General features: G+C 44.8%; 1 protein-coding gene across 5 annotated transcripts in view; it reads right to left on the reverse strand.

The window, feature by feature from the left end:
• HMBOX1 (homeobox containing 1) overlaps window positions 1-18,019 on the reverse strand; it is a 121,887-nt gene that overhangs the window by 39,954 nt on the left and 63,914 nt on the right. For 4 of the 5 annotated variants that reach the window (XM_054988338.1, XM_054988320.1, XM_054988311.1 and 1 more), the window contains 2 exons: window positions 5,276-5,761; window positions 2,665-2,750 (listed from right to left, as the gene is read on the reverse strand). In XM_054988338.1, coding sequence (XP_054844313.1) covers window positions 2,665-2,750; window positions 5,276-5,748 — 559 coding nt within the window. In that variant the 5' untranslated portion in view covers window positions 5,749-5,761. Of the gene's footprint in view, window positions 1-2,664; window positions 2,751-5,275; window positions 5,762-10,178; window positions 10,261-18,019 lie in introns of those variants that run through there. The other variant, XM_054988329.1, reaches the window with a different exon arrangement.

The following is an 18,019-nucleotide window of genomic DNA, read 5'->3' on the forward strand; positions in this document are numbered from 1 at the left end:
CAAACAGGCAGTTATCCACCCACTAAGTAAAAAACATTCCTAGATAAAAGTGATGTGGCCAATTATCACTCAGTCTATAATCTGCCCTTTCTGGGCAAAGAGATTGAGAAAGCAGTAGCTGACCAACCTCAGGTCTCCTTAGATAACTCTGGTGCTTTGAACCCTTTTGACTTTGAATTAAACCAGGCTATGGGACAGAGATGGGTCTAATGGCTTTAGTTGATGATCTCTGTCTGAATGTAGACAAAGGCCATGCTTCTTTACTGCTCCTCCTGGATTTGTCTGCAGCCTTCAATACAGTAGACCATGCCATCTTGCTGAGGCATCTGGAGGCAAAAGTGGGTATCAAGGGATGTGCCTTGGACTGGTTTAATCGTTTCTCATGGAACAGACTCAAAGGATTGCTGTTGGAGATGAGCCATCTCCAGAGTGGGAATTATCTTGCAGGGTTCCACAGGGCACAAACTTATCCCACTGCCAGCAAGTTTTTCCTTCACTGGGGGTGGTTGGGGCTTCTCCAGTGTCATTTTGGCTTCCCAGTGCACTCACCCCCCCCCCACCCATACACACACTTTTGATTTACAGAAACTGAAGTTTGGAAGGCTTGGCGATGCTGTTATGGTTGCCTACCAACCCCCCAAATGGCTCCCAAGATCTTAGATTGTAGTGTCATGAGAGCACAGCAGTACAAAAGAGTCCAGTAGCACCTATAAGACTAACAAAATTAGTGGTAGGGTATGAGCTGGTAAAGCCCCATGAGCCCCGTAGCGCAGAGTGGTAAGCTGCAGTACTGCAGCCCAAGCTCTTCTCACGACCTCAGTTCGATCCTGGCGGAAGCCGGGTTCAGGTAGCCGGCTCAAGGTTGACTCAGCCGTCCATCCTTCCAAGGTTGGTAAAATGAGTACCCAGTTTCCTGGGGGTAAAGTGTAGATGACTGGGGAAGGCAATGGCAAACCACCCCGTAAAAAGTCTGCCAAGAAAACGTTGTGATGCGACGTCCCCCATGGGTCAGCAATGACTTGGTGCTTGCACAGGGGACTACCTTTACCTTTACCTTTTATGAGCTGGTAGGGTGTCTGAAGAAGTGAGCTGTGGCTCATGAAAGCTCATACCCTACCACTAGTTTTGTTAGTCTTATAGGTGCTACTGGACTCTTGCTCTTTTCCACTGCAACAGACAGACTAATACAGGTACCCATCTCGATCTATCTCCATGGAGAGCACAGCAGTCATTCATTTTTTAAAGTACAGATGTTTCTGTTATTTTGGGGAGTTTTAATCCCACAGTGTTTTGTTTTAGATTTCATATTTTTCTGTAAACCTGCATCTACCCTCAGGTTTGTAGGGAAATTCTCTGTTTGTTCTGGTTTGTGGATTTTTTGATCTACTCTCTATGGCCTGGTTCAGAATTAGACATATAATAGCTGTCACACAAACAGCTTAGGAAGGAACTGTAGATTAGCATTCTCTCTAATATCAAACTTCATGGCTGAGTTCCTGTTACAAAAGCAGTAAAAAGGGCCCACTCGCAGACATGGTTGGAAGTTGCTATGTATTATGCAGTAAAAAAAATCTTAATTTGTAAATTAAAGTGATGACTCCCTTCTGTTTCCCACAAAAACAACTTGATGAGAACTGAGCATGTTCAATGGGCCTTGGTATGTTGAGAGTCATTTAAAGGAACAACAGAAAACAAAAGAGGGAAATTAACTTGCTCAAACTCCTAGGAACTTAGAATGTCCCACATGGGGGAGATAGGGGTGTGTGTTCCATCCTCTCCACCCTAAATCCCCCCACCTTTCCAGGGTATTTATAGGCTTGAGCAAACCAATTTTCCTCTTATTCCCCCACAACTCCTCATAGTTCGCAGTTTTCCCCTCTAATAGCAAGTTTGATGGTAAACACCTCTTATGAGGGCAGATGGGGGTACCAAGATAGAAGTTTCTGCAAACCGGGGAAGAGGAAAATATCCCACCAGCATGCTCAATAGGAGGCATGGAATGTTGAGGGCAACTGAGTGTTGGTTCCAGGACAAAACACCCCAGAATACAGAAAAAGAGGGGCATTAGCCTGTGCATGAGCTTTAGAGTATCCTGAAGGGGAAACAATTGGGTCAGGAGGAAATTTCCAGTCATTTAACTGAGCTTCCTCACAGGCCGTGTTGGGACTTGTAGAGTTAATAAAGCAAAACCAAAACACTTAAAGACACAGTATAATTAAAAATTCTTTCCTGCTAAGTACCCTAAGGACTGAATGTCTTCCTAAAAAGGTACCTAATCTAAAGGATGAGCCTCAACCTCTTTCACTCAAAGGTAGGCTGTGGATGATACTCACCATTTGCGATTTCAGAATTAAAAATAAAAGGCATTTCAGCTCTAAGGGAAGCACTTGATGCTTTTTGCAATGTAATAAAAAAACTGCTAGCCTGAGCCATACAGAAAAAAAGAGGTGAGGGGGAGAAGAGACACTGATTCACTGGGGAAGTTTCATGACGTGCGGGACAATGGGTCTTAAATCAAAGGCATACATTATCATGACTAAGCTGACAGATCTGCACTGCAATGCAGAAAACCAAGCAATATCCCCAACATCTGCGCCAGGAAGCAAAGCTGGTGAAATGTCATAGAAATGTCTTAAAATGGAAAAGGGGCACTGGCATGCTTACCTGTTACCTGTGCAACGACTGCTTGAGAGATCCTTCGGTTGGCCAGGAAGGCTTTGATTTCCTCTTTTATCACGCTGCTGTCTCTCCTGCCGAAATTTGGGGGTGGGGAGAAGGGAGAGAAGAGAGGAAAAATAAAGACAGACACTGGACCCAAGGAGATTTGTTTATTGGGGGGGCATTGGAAGGGGCTGTGCTGAGATCCTTCCCTTGCCGACAGACATTTCTTTTAATCAGTGTCCTCAGCTGATCAAAGCATACAAGAAGGAGAATGGATGACTCACGGCCTATATAAATTCATGTAAGCCATATGGAATGCACAAAGTTTCATTACAGGGGAATGAATAAATCTTTCCCACTAGCACTTAAATAAAGAAAAAGGAGAAAGTGGCAGCAGCAGCCACCGCCTCAATCATAAAACAAGGCTCATGCATGCAGAAAGAACAGCACAAATGATCATCCATGTCAGCCATGGGTTGAGACCAAGGATAAAACATCTTGCATTACCTCTACAACCTCTTCCCACAGCTGTGCAAGCCAAGACAGTAGACCAGAGGTGGCTCACTAGCTGTGTCTGTGTCTAGGCAGTGCCAAAAAGAGCTCTCCTGGCCCTGCTTACGAACCCAAATCCTATGTCATCCCCCAATCTCTGGTTATTGAGGAAGGCATTTTGGGGAGTCATGCTGCGGGCCTTACACCAAGAGAGCCAGTTTGGTGTAGTGGTTAAGAGCATGGGACTCTAATCTGGAGAGCCAGGTTTGATTCCCCACTCCTCCACTTGAAGCCAGTTGGGTGACCTTGGGCTAGTCACAGTTCTCTGGAGCTTTCTCAGCCCCACCGATCTCACAGGGTGTTTGTTGTGGTGATAATAATGACATACTTTGTAAACCACTCTGAGTGGGCATTAAGTTGTCCTGAAGGGCGGTATATAAATTGAATGTTGTTGTTGTTACTACTACTACTGGGGGCAAATCAAGACAAGATAGGAGATAGACTGATGGTTATGTGCGTCAGACCAAGAGAGAAAGAAAAGAGTGGCATATTTGTGGCTGTATGGAGTAGGGAGAAACTTGATAGGACAAATGGGTTCTACCCAACGAGGAAGGTGAGAATGTCTCTTATAACAGGACTTCCACATCTACTCTGCTCACTGCTGCAGCCTCACATCTTTCATTTGGAAGAGAAGCTACTAGAGTGGAGGATGGGTAACTAGCAGAATGGACAGAGCCACAGAAGAGGGTGCTTAGTGGCCAATGGTGGCAGTGCAGCTCTTAAATTCCAGCATAGTAACTGATGTAGAAAGGTTACCATGCTGCAGGATTTTTTTGGCTGGTTTGCTTCTTGCTGTATCGAATGCTCTGTTGCACCTGCACAGTAATCAAGCCATAATCCTTATGACCACAAAGTTATGGTCAAAGCTGAGTGGGCTATGCTGGCTATGCTCTCAGAAGAACTCTAGAGGTTGGATTTCAGTGCCTTCTCATAACTTCCCGCTCATCTCCAAGCAGCAAGAAAAGAGTAAGACTCAATAAGGGAAGCCATACCCTTCAGTTTGCAAAACCTAAGCAATGGTGTTAGTGATAGGACATGTCAGAGGTTGTTAATTCATATGGTTACCATAACTGAGAAGCGACTTGACTGCACATAACACACAAATGCAAACATGCTCAGTTTGGATAATGTATAAGGTTGTTGCATTCAGATTTTCTGGGAGCAAATTTGAGTTGCCCAGGAACAGAATTTTAATTTTTTTTTTACAGGCTAAGTGCAAATAGTCCTGATCATCACTTCCCACCAACCTTCTTCATCCAAATCATGCAAGTTTTCTTATGCACTGCCCTGTTCTTGGCTCCAGTTACCACAGCTAATACCATTTGATGTATGACAGTGAAATGGAATTTTTTAAAAAGCTTCAAAAATAGAAGTTCCGACCGGGACAAGATGTTGGATTTCTGTGGCTTTATCAATCCTATCCTGTTTTACAACTAGACCATGCAGTAAATGACCAGCCTCCAAACTCTGAAGGAAACAAACCTTTCAAAATCATAAAAGCACCCTAATAGCTTGTAACGCTTAATCTTGCTGCTGATCAGTATTGTGTAATAATATTAAAATGGCCCATTGTAGTGGAAGTGTCACTCCGTGGTGGCATCACTATATGAGTCATCAAGCCTGTGTGATTTAGTTTTCAGACTAGGATCTGGGAGACCCAGATTTGACTCCCTGCTCTGCCATGGAAGCTTACTAGATGACTTTCAGCCAGCCACACACTCTCAGCCTAACGTACCTCACAGGGTTGTTGTTGTGAGAATAAAATGGATGAGAGGAGACTATGCAAACTGCTTTTGGTCCCCATTGTGGAAAAAGGAGGGGTAAAAATGAAGCAAATAAACCAATTAACAAACCAAACAGGGTCTCCAGCCAATGTTAGAAGTACACCCTTGGAAACTGGGTAGCTTCAACACAGGTTACAAAGGTGGAATTCTACAACTTGGGAATAAGAGCACAGAGGTTCTCTCAGAGAACCCCAAGTGGTCCTGGGCGGAGTGGGGTGGGGGGAACAGAATAGCTTGCTTTGGAAACCTTTAAGTCTACACAAAACTGATTTGCTCACCTCATCAGCTCCTCCACTTTGTCATCTACATCCAAGTCCTCCTCAGAGGCTTCAAAGCTGTACGATCGTTGAGCCATGCTGTTTGCTAGCGGGTAGCGGGTGGGTGACATCTTCCCATTGAAGGCGGACAACCTCTCGTTACTCTCCCTCCCATTCTGATTAGTAGTGCAAGGCTGTGGGGAGGTGTCGTAACTGTTGCTAGGCGATGGAGACATCCCAGAGTGTTGGGTCTGCGTGGAAGCTGTGGCTGTGGAGGAAGACGCTGGGACGTTGTTGGTGCTGTTGCTACAGGACCCGCCACTGCCCCCGTAAGTGGATCGCCTCCCGAACTTGTCACTATGCTCCTGGTCGAGGCGGTCAAAAGTTTCCAGGGCATGGAGGATTTCGTGCCGTGTCATTCCTGTACGTCTCAGCCGCTGAAGCAGGTCTATCTGCTCTATGGTGAATCTGGGTTCATCTGTGTAGTGAAACATGGTTTCCAGCAGGCTGGAAAAGAGATTAAGAGAAGAGATACAATTCACTTTTTTTCTTCAGCTGCCTCCAGTACACAGAAAGTTCCCATTCTCAATCTATTCCTCCTTCAGCCATTGCACTTCTATGGGAGACAACGGCTGAGATTCAAACAGCCTCAAATGTAGGTAGAAGGCATTTTGTGCCACTCTGGAAAGCCCCCTGATTTTCTGGAATGGGATGTGGATCAGTACTACATCATCTGCTTGGCAAGCAGAAGGTCTGAGGTTCAGTCCCCAGAATCTCCAGTTAAAAGCATCATTAGCAGGTGAAGTAAAAGACCTCCTCTTAGAGAATCTTGGAGAGCTTCTGCCAATCAGAGTGGCCAGTACAGATCTTGATAAACCAATGGCCTGATTTGCTATAAGGAGCCTTCATGTATGTCCAAACAGCTTTAAAAAAATTATAAACATGAAAATTAAGTCATATCGAATTAATGATAAATAAAAATAGTCTATAAAATAATTCTTGTAGATTCTATTGTTAAGGGTTCTCCCCATCATATATAGAATTCTTTATAATAAATTATAAAACTTTGTTGAATATTTTCCTGAAATCTAATATTCCAATAGTTAATAAATGAAATCATGTTTTCTGTAAGTACGTCAGCTGATTCATTTCTTCTTAATTTTTAAAGAGTTTATCAAAATAAACTTAACAGCACTTAACCAAAGTTTATCAAAGAAGGCAAATCTGATCCCCCTGTCTGGGATTTTCACCGTACCATTTCCAGATTAAGTAGAAGACTATGCTGTGTTATTTTTCTATCTAGAATTTCTTGCCAAAAACATCTTGGGAAATGCATGTAATAGGCCAGAACAGTTGGGGGTGGGGCTCAAAAGGTAATAATACAACTTTTAAAGCTTTGATGTGAGGTGCAGAATACTGCACCAAAAGCACTGGTCAAAAGCTCTGAACCCTGGTTTAAAGATGAGGTATAAAGAAAAGCTGATGTGGTGGATAATAAAAAAAAGTGGTGCTGGGAGAGACCCGGGTTTATGCTGCAAGCCCCGTATCCAGGATGGCAACTGCAAATAAGGCAGGCCTGCTTTCCCAGTCAGACATTCAGACTTCCAAATTCAAAAGAAAAATATGTTTTAAATCCTATACTAGTGGCTGCTTATCCATGCAGAAATGGAACAAGATGCTCTGTTCAGATAAAACAGTAAAGACCCACAAGTATAGCACAAATTATATCCACAGGTGGAGGCCAGGTAAGATTTTTTTTCTTAACTAACATGCTTCCAATTATAGAAGAAAATATGGGTTAATCATTTTCATTGAATTCAATTATGATGTCATTAGGATATCTAAAAAGGAACATCCCAGACAAAAAGATGAGGTTGAATCCAAAGCCACTTTCATGAGAGAAGGTGGGTCACTCTGCACCTCCCTCTTCAATGTACCGTGCTTCCTGAAATGCTCTCCCTAGGAGAAAGAACGCCTCGGGAACAGAAAGGTAGAAGAATTGAGCAGGTATGCAGAAAAACAGTTCCCTCCTTGTGCTGACCCTTGGAGCCTGCTCATGAAAGTTATTGCTGCTTTGTTTACAACTGCCAAAAGTAGAAATCATCAGTAACTGGAAATTGAAATAACTTCCAGAATTTGAGAGAAACGTCTAGTATGGTGTTTAAATTAACAAAAAGGAGAGTATCATGGAAGAAAGACCTCAAAAAGAAACAAACAGCCATGAAAGACTAAGTATAATGTATATTTTAACAATAAAGTACTAAATACAATATATAAACTCAGTTTCTGTATTTGTTTTTTCTCAACAACGCACCATGTAATCATTGCAATTTATACTGAGGGCAACTGATATACTGAAATCTCACAGCAAGGCAACAGGAAATATGAGTCAAAGTACCATTCAGAGATTTCTAAGGATCAAAGTACATAGTGCTTATTACTAAAATGTTCAGTATTTATTTGGTCCCAGTACCTAATACTTGGGGAAATGATACAAAAGTGCCAGTGCCTTATCAATACACTAAAGTGACAGTGCCTTTCAGTGCTTTTAAACATATGCAATACATAACATTTCAGATCTAGATCAGTCCAAACATTTGAATAAATACAAAACAAGTAAAGTTTTCATGAACACTTGAATATATAGATCAGTTAAAGTCTCTCAACAATACAATGTATATGAATTTCAAGATGTGGCTGTGATTCCAAAAGTTCAAAAGTAGGGATGTTTCTTTAAATTTCTTCTGTGTGCAACCACTTCAAACTTCTGTTTGCAACCACAATGGGCAAGCTCACAAATATTCTTGGTTTCAAATTGCCCTGCAGGAGGTTTTTGAGACTACCCCGGCTGCTGTATGAAACTGACATGACTTCTCTTTATATTGTGTTTGCGACTGCCATGAGGAAGGCAATTTGAAACGGGAAGAGTATTTGCTAGCTTGCCCGCTGTGGTCGCAAACAGAAGTTTGAAGTGGTTGCACACAGAAAAAAACTAAAGAATGAAATGTACTGTAAGATTTTAATATATCAGTTGCCCTCAGTATAAATTGCAATGATTACATGGTGTGTTATTGGAAAAAACAAATATAGAAATTGAATTTATATATTGTATTTAGCACTTGATTGTTAAAAATATACATTGTACTTATTCTTTCACGGCTGTTTCTTTTTGTGGTGTTTAAATTAAACATTTTATGAACAGCAAAAGGAAGACAGAGGTAGAAATCATTTGCAGGAAAAATGATTGTGTTGATTACTTATTGGAGTAAGATATACTGATTTGGGTAAACAAAGAAAAAAGATGTTTGAATGTACCAGTCAGTAGATTTTTTATATATTAATTTTTGTTGCTTCAAAAATCCACAACTTTTAAAAAGAATTTGCACATCAGTAACTTGGTGAATATTGATTATTACTGGGAATTCTCAAGATTTTAGGAGACGCAGCAGAAAAGGTTGAACATCCAGGTTATGAGGCTAGTGTTATCTGATGCTTACATGGAAAATGTCCTTTACTAGGAATTGATGGAAGGTAAAATGGCATTTAAGAAGCACAGTTAGCTCTGGCATTTACTGGTAAATCTCAAAATTTTCTGACATGCCTCTCTGAGCCTGTTAAAATATGAAAGACTTAGTATTAAATGTCACCATTACCCAAATTGCTTACATTTTCATTTCTCTCTCTCACACACACATCCTTGCTCATGCAAAGCCATCTTGTGTTTAGATGAATCTGTTTATGCCACTCTCTTGAGGCGGCTCACGACAAAGCCATTAGTAAACACATTTCAATAAAATATAATATACTCAGCATAGAAAGATGGAACCATTTAAACAGCGGCAGATAAGAAAACAGAGAATTAAAAAAAAACCAAACTAGTACAACATAATGTATTCAAACGATGGTAAAAACATAAATAGCAACAGGAGTCAAGAGAAAAGGGGGGGCGGGTCCTGTAGCTTTTTTGTTTAACCTGCCTTGGATCCTGATTTCAACTCTTCATTACATTACCTTAAACTTTTACCTCAGGAGGGCCCTGGTCACCAGCACTCTTCCCCCTCTCCCCACATATACAGAGCTTCAGGTGTTCTCTACTTTACCCAAGATTATACTTCAAGACCAGCTTCCCTCTGGGGTTCGAATCCCACTGCTAACACCACCTGTGGCATTTTGCTGCCTTGGTGTGACCTATATATTGCTGCCTCCCTGACTCGTCAGTGTTCCCAAAAGATTTTTGCTGCCACCAAAAGTTTTCGCCTTAGATCTCATCAGTAACTGGTATTACAGGAAGGCTTAGTTATAGACAGTAGTATGACAGAATGGCCAGTGGTTGGGGGTGGCTGAGAGGTTAAAAAGGGACCCTATATTCCAGATGAAACAGGCATTTTGCTAACCAGAAGTAGAATTTATTTAAAGTACACATCCATGATGGCTGCAGAGTACTGATAAATATACTGGTTTTGAAATAGTTCATGGTTTCAAAAATATTTATATATTCTTAAAGGTGTATTCACAGACCCAGTCACAAAGACTAATTTTCCACACACTTCACTAAAAGAATAAACACTCCTCTTATCCACACACACACACACACAGATTCACTCTGACTTTTCCACACAGCTTGCCTGACCTAGACAGAATACACACAGACCCAGGCTTCCATACAGTTTGCCTGATTATGCCAGAATGAACACTTTCCCTCAGTGCAGTTCACTTTGTGCCCTCGGATACAGATACTGTCCAATCACAGCATACTTCACTCACTCATCCAGCCCCTCTCCTTCTAACCTTTAGAGGCCTGCACTACAGTAAAAATATATTCAAAACCCCACATCAATACACAGAAATAAAACACACAAACTTATTTACATGGGCAAGGCATTACAGGCCCCAAGAAAATGTCATGAAAATGCAACATTTTTACCTGGTAGCTAAAACTCCAGAAGTTTGATGCCAGAAGAACAGCTGAAAGGTAGAGTGGTCCACCAGCAAGAGGTCAAAACAGAAGAGGCCCCATTTCTGGTTGCCCCTGTGAGGACATACAAAGGCCCCTGTAAAAGATCTTATACATGCTCTCTTGAACTATTCTTGGCAAGATGTAACATAGCCCACTCTCATCAGATCTTGGAAGCTAAGCGGGGTTGGCCCTGGTTAGTACTTGGATGGGAGACCACCAAGGAAGTCGAGGGTTGCTACGTAGAGGTAGGCAATGGCAAACCACCTCTATTTGTCTCTTGCCCTAAAAAAACTTATGGGGTCGCCATTAGTCAGTCGCTTTCAGGCTTCCTGGACTGACAGTCTCCTCGAGAGCCAGGATTTACCCTGCTAGACTAGCAGGGTCTGGAACAGAGGAACAGGCAAGGGTCTGGAGTTGGTTCTAGACCCCAAGGGCTGTGGCCTTGTGAACTGGTGGAACAAGCACGGTTCACTGCTTAGCCCAAGACTTAAGCATTCCCGGAGGGCAAGAGACCCCACCTGTTCTGGGCTTCATCTGACCAGGGCTGGCTTGACCCCTGATCCTGCATAGTAGTGATAAGGCTCAGTAGCTAGAATACTGGCTGCCAGCCTGGTGTTTCTCCATTGCTGCATTGCCTCCTTGTGGGCCCGCCATCACTCTCACTCTCACCGGGTGGGGGAAGAACTTGGGGGACTTGTAGTCCATGGCCTGGTCCTACAAGGCCAGGGACTGGTTGCTGTGGATTCTGGCATGTTGGCAGCATTGCCTGGAGCTGAGCCTTCAGGGGTACGGGGCATAGTCCACGGTCCCTTCCACTTTACAAAGCGCTTTCCTGAACCATTCCATTATAATATAGCCCTGTTACCTTTATAGAAATGCCTTCCTGAACAACTCCATAATATATAGTTTGTGAAATGCCTTTGTAATATATAGTTTGTGAAACACATGGGAGCCACCCTGACCTCAGGCAGGGCATTTCACAAGGTGGGGGTCACAACAGAGACTGTTTAAGATATGTTATCTGTTTGCTGTATCTATTATCCTACTCTCACTGCTTTATTTTATTCTTATGAAATGCCATTTTCTGTATTGTTTAACATATAATTTCTAACATTTCATGCTTTGTTTCAAATCTTTGTAATTGTAGTCTTATTACATTGCTTATTTGATGTCTCATCCTATTGATCACATCGATTTACACTATATGATCTGCCTTGAGTCTCAGTGAGAAAGGCAAGATATGAATACAGTAAACAAAACAAGACTTTTTTGCTGCCACTGACTAATATTTTACATTTGTAAAAAATTGGTTTAGGTACTTTTAACCAGCTCTCCTCCCTTTCATGTGGACTCAAAGTAGTTTACAATATTAAATCCACAAATATTCCCTTCTGGAATGATTACCATGGAAGACTGGGAAAATGTGACCATTATAGCGGCTGAGCCAAGCCCAGCAGCAACTCCAGTGATAAACCAGGTCAAATTCCTCTTGAAATTGCATCCACAGTTCTAACAGGGCAATTTAGAAAGCAATTCTCTAATCAGACATTTAAGAATAATGTGTTACTCCTAGTTAATTAAGGGGCTCACATTCCAATTAGCGGTTTATCACTGGATAATGTTTGTAAGACCTTATAAAACTTTCCCCAATTCCTTTAAATGCGTGTTAATTTATTTTGTTTGGGAGAAATGGGGTGCTCTCTATTTTTTCCCAACTGGACGTTCAGTGCAATCCTAAAGATGCAACAGACTCACAGTGGATTCCATTCCTTAGTAAGTGCTCACAGCAGTTCCACTGAATGGCTTCTGATTATGACTCCAGTGGGGAGCACTAGTAGAACCAACAGGCTTAGAGGCTGAGAGGCTTGGACTTTCCGCACAGGCAACCTGAAGTGCCCCTCCCCGGTTCAGAGCATCCAACTCAAAAGATGTCATAATCTCTCTTTAATGTCAGCCACCAGGGACACAGAGGTGATGAGAACCTTCAAGACAGATATCCTGGCTTTGAAGTCCTTATCAGAGGAGCCACTGTCAAGGAGATATCAGGACTGAGTCACAATATCCACTCCCCAAAGGGTCCAGAGAAGAAATATCTGCACCGTCACCACAACTTCCCCTCCCCTTCTTATTCAACTTTGCTACATCTAAAAACAAAAACCTCTTCTCACCATTATCCAGGTCTAGCACTGTTCAGGCTACAATTGTTAAAAGCAGACACGTTAGGTCTGCCAAGCTGCAACTCGGAGTTTTGTTTAGAAATGCAAAACGGGACTCCACAAATGCAGAAATCCGCTGTGCGCTTTCGATCAAAGCGATGACAGTTAATAAGAACAGCCCGAGACGTCTGAAAATAAATCCAGCATAATCAAACGCTCGCCGCCACACGACTTATACAACCCGGGCCAAGAATGGAATAGCAGCACATCATTCTTGCGAGCGTCCTCAAGTCCTTCGGCTTCCTAATGCCAACGAGTAATGCCAATGCACCTGCAGGAGGCTCATCAGACATCACACAAAACCAGGGTTTGCATGAACTAACCATGGCCTTCAAACTCAGGCCAGGGTCTGAGTTTCTAAATGCACGAACAGTTGAACCATGAATTAGGGGCTGCTTGTCTGCTTTCATTCCCCCATCTGCTTAGTACTCCAGAGGTAGAGAACAGCTGAAGGTCTGATCCATCAATTCACACATCACACAGCAAACCAGAGTGCAAACCAGAGCTTGCCAATGTCTCCTTAGATAGTGATTTCTGATTGTGGTTTGCAGGCTGATCACATACTACAATTCAGACATCACCAGGAAACCATAGTGATTCTTCTTTAACCACGATTTGGTAATGTCAAGGAGTACAGGACTGGTTGTAGGCATGCATTCAAGGAAGCTTTATGTCCCTTCTGATCTTCTGCTCACAGGCAGAATTGTCACCATGGGTGGGGGCTTTGACTGCCCCAGAACAGTCCTGAGTCTCAGAAGCCAAAGGGTGAGTAGAGAGTAAGAAATAAACCATCCTTTCCTCCACCAATGAAAACTGAGTTACCTCGTCTCTAGCAAGGCAACTGCCTCCCCCTCCTTACCCTTTCCTGTATATTAAGTACTGTGAGCTCTTGGCCCACTGGGGGAAGCTTATCATAAAAAGTCTCTGTGGGCTCAGATCTAATTTTTAAAACTTCATTCCAAGCACACAAAAAGATCATCAAATGAGGAGAACCCTTGGGAAGGGTAATACAGAATTTAGAAAATAAAAGTACAGTTTCTAGCTAATTTCAAGAGTTCTCTAGTCTTCATGCCCAACTTGCAGTCAGCACGGGACTACAGCAAGGACGAAAAAGAACACCACCCCTCAAACTGCCTCAGTAGAGAATGTGGGGTTTTTGCTGCCATGACTACATGAGGTGCTTCCCACAGGTATCAGCCTGTGGATCCAGTCAGCTTTTCTGCTGGGGGTGGAGAGGAAAGGAGGGGTTCCCTTTGACCATAAAAAGGGCTGGCCAGAGGATCATAGGATCTGCTTGAACAAATGCCATGTGTGATGGGGGCTCTAGTAACAAAGGGAATGGGAAGAGACTGAGAAGAAAAGTTAACGGGATCTAACCTAATGTTTAAACATTCTTATGCTAGCAGCAGAATCCAGCCTTATTTTACCCATCCTTGGGATTCCTCATTAGCTACAGCATTCCATAGAAGTAACAATCCTCCATATTTCCCTCATGTTTGGAGCCACAGATGTGCTGTGGCGAACTGCACACTGCTTCTGCAGCTGCTCTGAACGTTTAAAGCTGCCTCATATCATGTCAGACCATTGGTTCATCCAGTTTGGAACCATCTATGTGAGTGGGCAGCAGCACTGCCATGCCTCAAGACAGGAGTCTCACCCAGCACTTCTGCAGCAATCTTTTCTAAATGATGGGTGAATGTGCGTGTGCAAAATGTGGGACCAACCCGAACTTCTGTGAGTTGCATAAATTATGCAAACTGCAGATATCTGAATCTCTTTACCTATTTTGCATAACATACTTTGTTTCTGGTAGTCATAAGGAAGATAAGGTGATACCAGAGTGCCTGGTCTCCTAGTCATTAACTATATTTAGCTTCTTTCCAAATATGTTTCTGGCAAGGCAGTTATGCACTCTTTCAAGCTCCCCTTCCCCCCACTATCATGAGAACTAGAACCTTGCTTTGTGTTTAAAAAAACTTCAAAAGCCCAGATACAAACACTGCTTTACACACTGGTTAATTGTACACCAATGAGGAAAACAGGGTTAACATACCTGTAACTTATGTTCATCGAGTTCTTCTGTGCTGACACACATGGGACTGCGCAGGCGCAGGCCAGCCGCCGGAGAATTTTCTAGAGCTTCCATGGCTCCGAAGGGGCCGTTTGTCGCGCGCCTCAGCGACCGTTTTCCCGCCCAAACGGTCACGTGATCCTCCAGCGACCAACGGCCCCTTCCCTCAGTTCTCCCTTGCCGCCGCTTGACCAACACACTTCAGCCATAACACCTTAAAAACACCAATTTCCGTTACAGCCATCACAATATCGTGCATTGGAGTTCACAGCGGGGTAGGAGGGAGGGTTGTGTGTCAGCACAGAAGAACTCGATGAACATAAGTTACAGGTATGTTAACCCTGTTTTCATCTTCGTTCTTCTGTGCCTCCACACATGGGAGTGTACCAAGCTTCACACAATAAGGAAGGCGGGGGTGAAGTCCAACACAATTTTATTAAGCAAACAAGAACAACAATAAATAGATATGCATATATACATCTATGTAAAAATACTGTGTAAGGACACATAAATACTCAATATTTACATATATACACACCCCCAGGTACATATATACACTCTTCCACTCAAGGGTACCCAGCAGGTACGCCAAGAAAGTCATTCCAAAACTCCCTCAGGAAAAAAGGGAGTGTAAGACAGCCTTGGCCACAGATACATCCTGCTCCGCATTGACATCAACGGCGTAATGCCTGACAAAGGTGTCTGCAGAGGACCATGTGGCTGCTTTACAAATGTTAACCAGGGGCACCCCCCTGAGGAGTGCCGAAGAGGATGCTTGGGACCGCGTGGAGTGGGCTCTGACATGAAGCGGGCAAGCCACCCCTGCCAGGGAATAGGCCTTGCTAATGGCCGTCACAATCCACCTAGACAGGGTCTGTGAGGAAGCCCTGCTACCCTTGTCCTTGGCCCCAAAACATACAAACAGGTGAGGACTGGAACGGAATCCCTTCGTCCTATCCAGGTAATAGGCTAGGGCCCTCTTCAAGTCTAGGGAATGGAGGGCCTTTTCCCCCTTAGAGGAAGGTTCAGGAAAGAATGCAGGCAGTGAGATATCCTGCGAGAGGTGGAAGGCGGACACCACCTTGGGCAGGAACCCGAGGCAGGGACGCAGGACCACCTTGTTGGGATGAAACACAAGAAAGGGAGGGTCAGACCGCAGTGCAGACAGCTCACTGACCCTTCTGGCCGATGTGACGGCCACCAAGAATGCTACCTTGTAGGATAGCATATCCAAGGGGCATGTAGCCATAGGTTCAAATGGAGGCAACATGAGACGTGAGAGCACCAAGGACAGCGACCACTGAGGCACTGGCGCCGACACAGGTGGGTAAAGATTGTACATGCCCTTAAGGAACTGGCGGGATTGTGGGTGAGAAAACACCGTAGCACCCTCAACTCGGGCGTGAGCAGCTGATATCGCTGCCAAGTGTACCTTGAGGGAGGACACCTTCAAGCCCAGGCCACGCAAGTGGCACAAATACTCGAATACAACCCCCAAGGGACTGCTGTCAGGCACCACTCCTTTAGCAAGTGCCCAGAGCTCAAACCTGCGCCACTTGGCCGCATAAGCGCGCCTAGTGGATGGCCGACGAGCATTCAGGAGGACCCTCTGTACCTCGTCAGTAAAGCCTATCGGGGAGGAACGATCCGCCAAGCCGTTAGATGCAGCTTCCTGGGATCGTGGTGGACTAGGCTCCCATTTAGGAGAAGGTCTTGCCGAGGGGGCAGACTCACATAGGTCCGTTGGGACATCCGCAGGAGCTTCGGGAACCAAACCTGCCGTGGCCAGAAGGGGGCCACTAGGATGCAGTCCGTCCCGTCCTCCTCTATCTTGCACAGGACCCTGGGAATCAAGGGGAACGGAGGAAACATGTAGTGCAAGCCCTGCGTCCACGTAAACTGGAAGGCATCCCCAATAGAGAGGGGGTCGCTTCCTGCCCTGGAACAGAACGTGTGGGCCTTGGTGGTCGCCGCAGTGGCGAACACGTCTATCACTGGATGACCCCACATCTGGAAGATCGGCCCAACGCACTCTACGTTCAGTTCCCACTCGTGGTCCAGTAAAGGGACCCTGCTGAGGGCATCTGCCCGGGCATTGTCTGACCCAGCCACGTGTATAGCACGGAGCGACACGCCGTTCTCGATAGCCCACTGCCAAGTGAGTGTGGCTTCCCGGCACAGGGCCATGGACACTGTGCCCCCCTGCTGATTCACGTAGTACATGGCAGTCGTGTTGTCCGTCTGCACCAACACCTGACGATTTCTCAGCAGTGCTGTAAGAGACACAAGTGCGAAACGAATGGCCCTTAGTTCAAGCACATTGATATGGAGGGTCTTTTCCCTGTCAGACCAGACATCCTGCACAGACACATCACCACAGTAAGCCCCCCATCCCAACAGAGAGGCATCAGTGGTAACCGTGATGTCATGGTGTTGATACCCAAAAGGGGTCCCTTTAAACAAGTTGTCATCAGACAGCCACCAGTCCAAGGAGGAGAGGATGACCCTCGGGATAGAGAATTTGAGGGACGGAGGGTGCAGCAGAGCATCGTACCTCCGCACAAACCAGTTCTGGAGAGGGCGCATACGCAGCCTAGCAAAAGGCACCACAGAGGTGGCCGCTGCCATATGCCCTAGTAAGCACTGGATAGTGCGCACAGACTGGAATCTGTTCCTTTTAAACATGGACACTAGACCCCTTAGGGACCGAGCCCTCTCCAAGGGGAGCAAGGCCTTACCCTCCACAGAGTCTAAAAGTGCACCAATGTAGGACACCTTGCAGTTGGGCACCAGCTTGGATTTCTCCAAGTTCACCAGGAGCCCCAGGCATTGGCAAGTGCTAAGTACCAAGGCAATGTCCTGCACCAGCCTAGACTCCGATTCAGCCACGATGAACCAGTCATCGAGGTACGGAAAGATGGTACAGCCTTCTTCCCGTAGGAAGGAAACCACAGGGGCCACACATTTAGTGAACACTCGTGGGGCAGTGGACAGGCCAAAGGGGAGCACCTTATACCGGAAAACCCTATGCCGGTAAACAAAGCTCAGGTATTTCCTGTGCTCCTCCCGTATGCCCACGTGAAAGTATGCGTCTTTTAAGTCAAGAACCGCAAACCAATCTCCCTGTTTCAGCAAGGCGATCACAGCCGCCAACGTAACCATTTTGAATTTGGTCACCTTGAGGAAGGCATTAAGGCCCCTCAGATCTAAAATGGGACGTAAGCCCCCATCCTTCTTAGGGACCAGGAAGAACCTAGAGAAGAAACTCTTTACAGAGTCCTCATAGGGCAATTCTTCCACAGCACCCTTGGCCAAGAGCGACACGATCTCCGCATCCAGCTCGGCCATAGTGTTATTGACAGCTGTCAGGGGTGAACTGCATCTAGGCAGCTCAACAAACTCCAGCCCGTATCCCAGTTCAACAATCGTTAAGACCCATGAGTCAGATGTTATTGACTCCCACTCAGAGAGGAGTGGACTCAGTCTGTCCGAAAAGTTCGGGGATACGGCTGGCGCGACCC

The sequence above is a fragment of the Eublepharis macularius genome, chromosome 1, assembly GCF_028583425.1.
Source record: "Eublepharis macularius isolate TG4126 chromosome 1, MPM_Emac_v1.0, whole genome shotgun sequence".
NCBI lineage: Eukaryota > Metazoa > Chordata > Lepidosauria > Squamata > Eublepharidae > Eublepharis > Eublepharis macularius.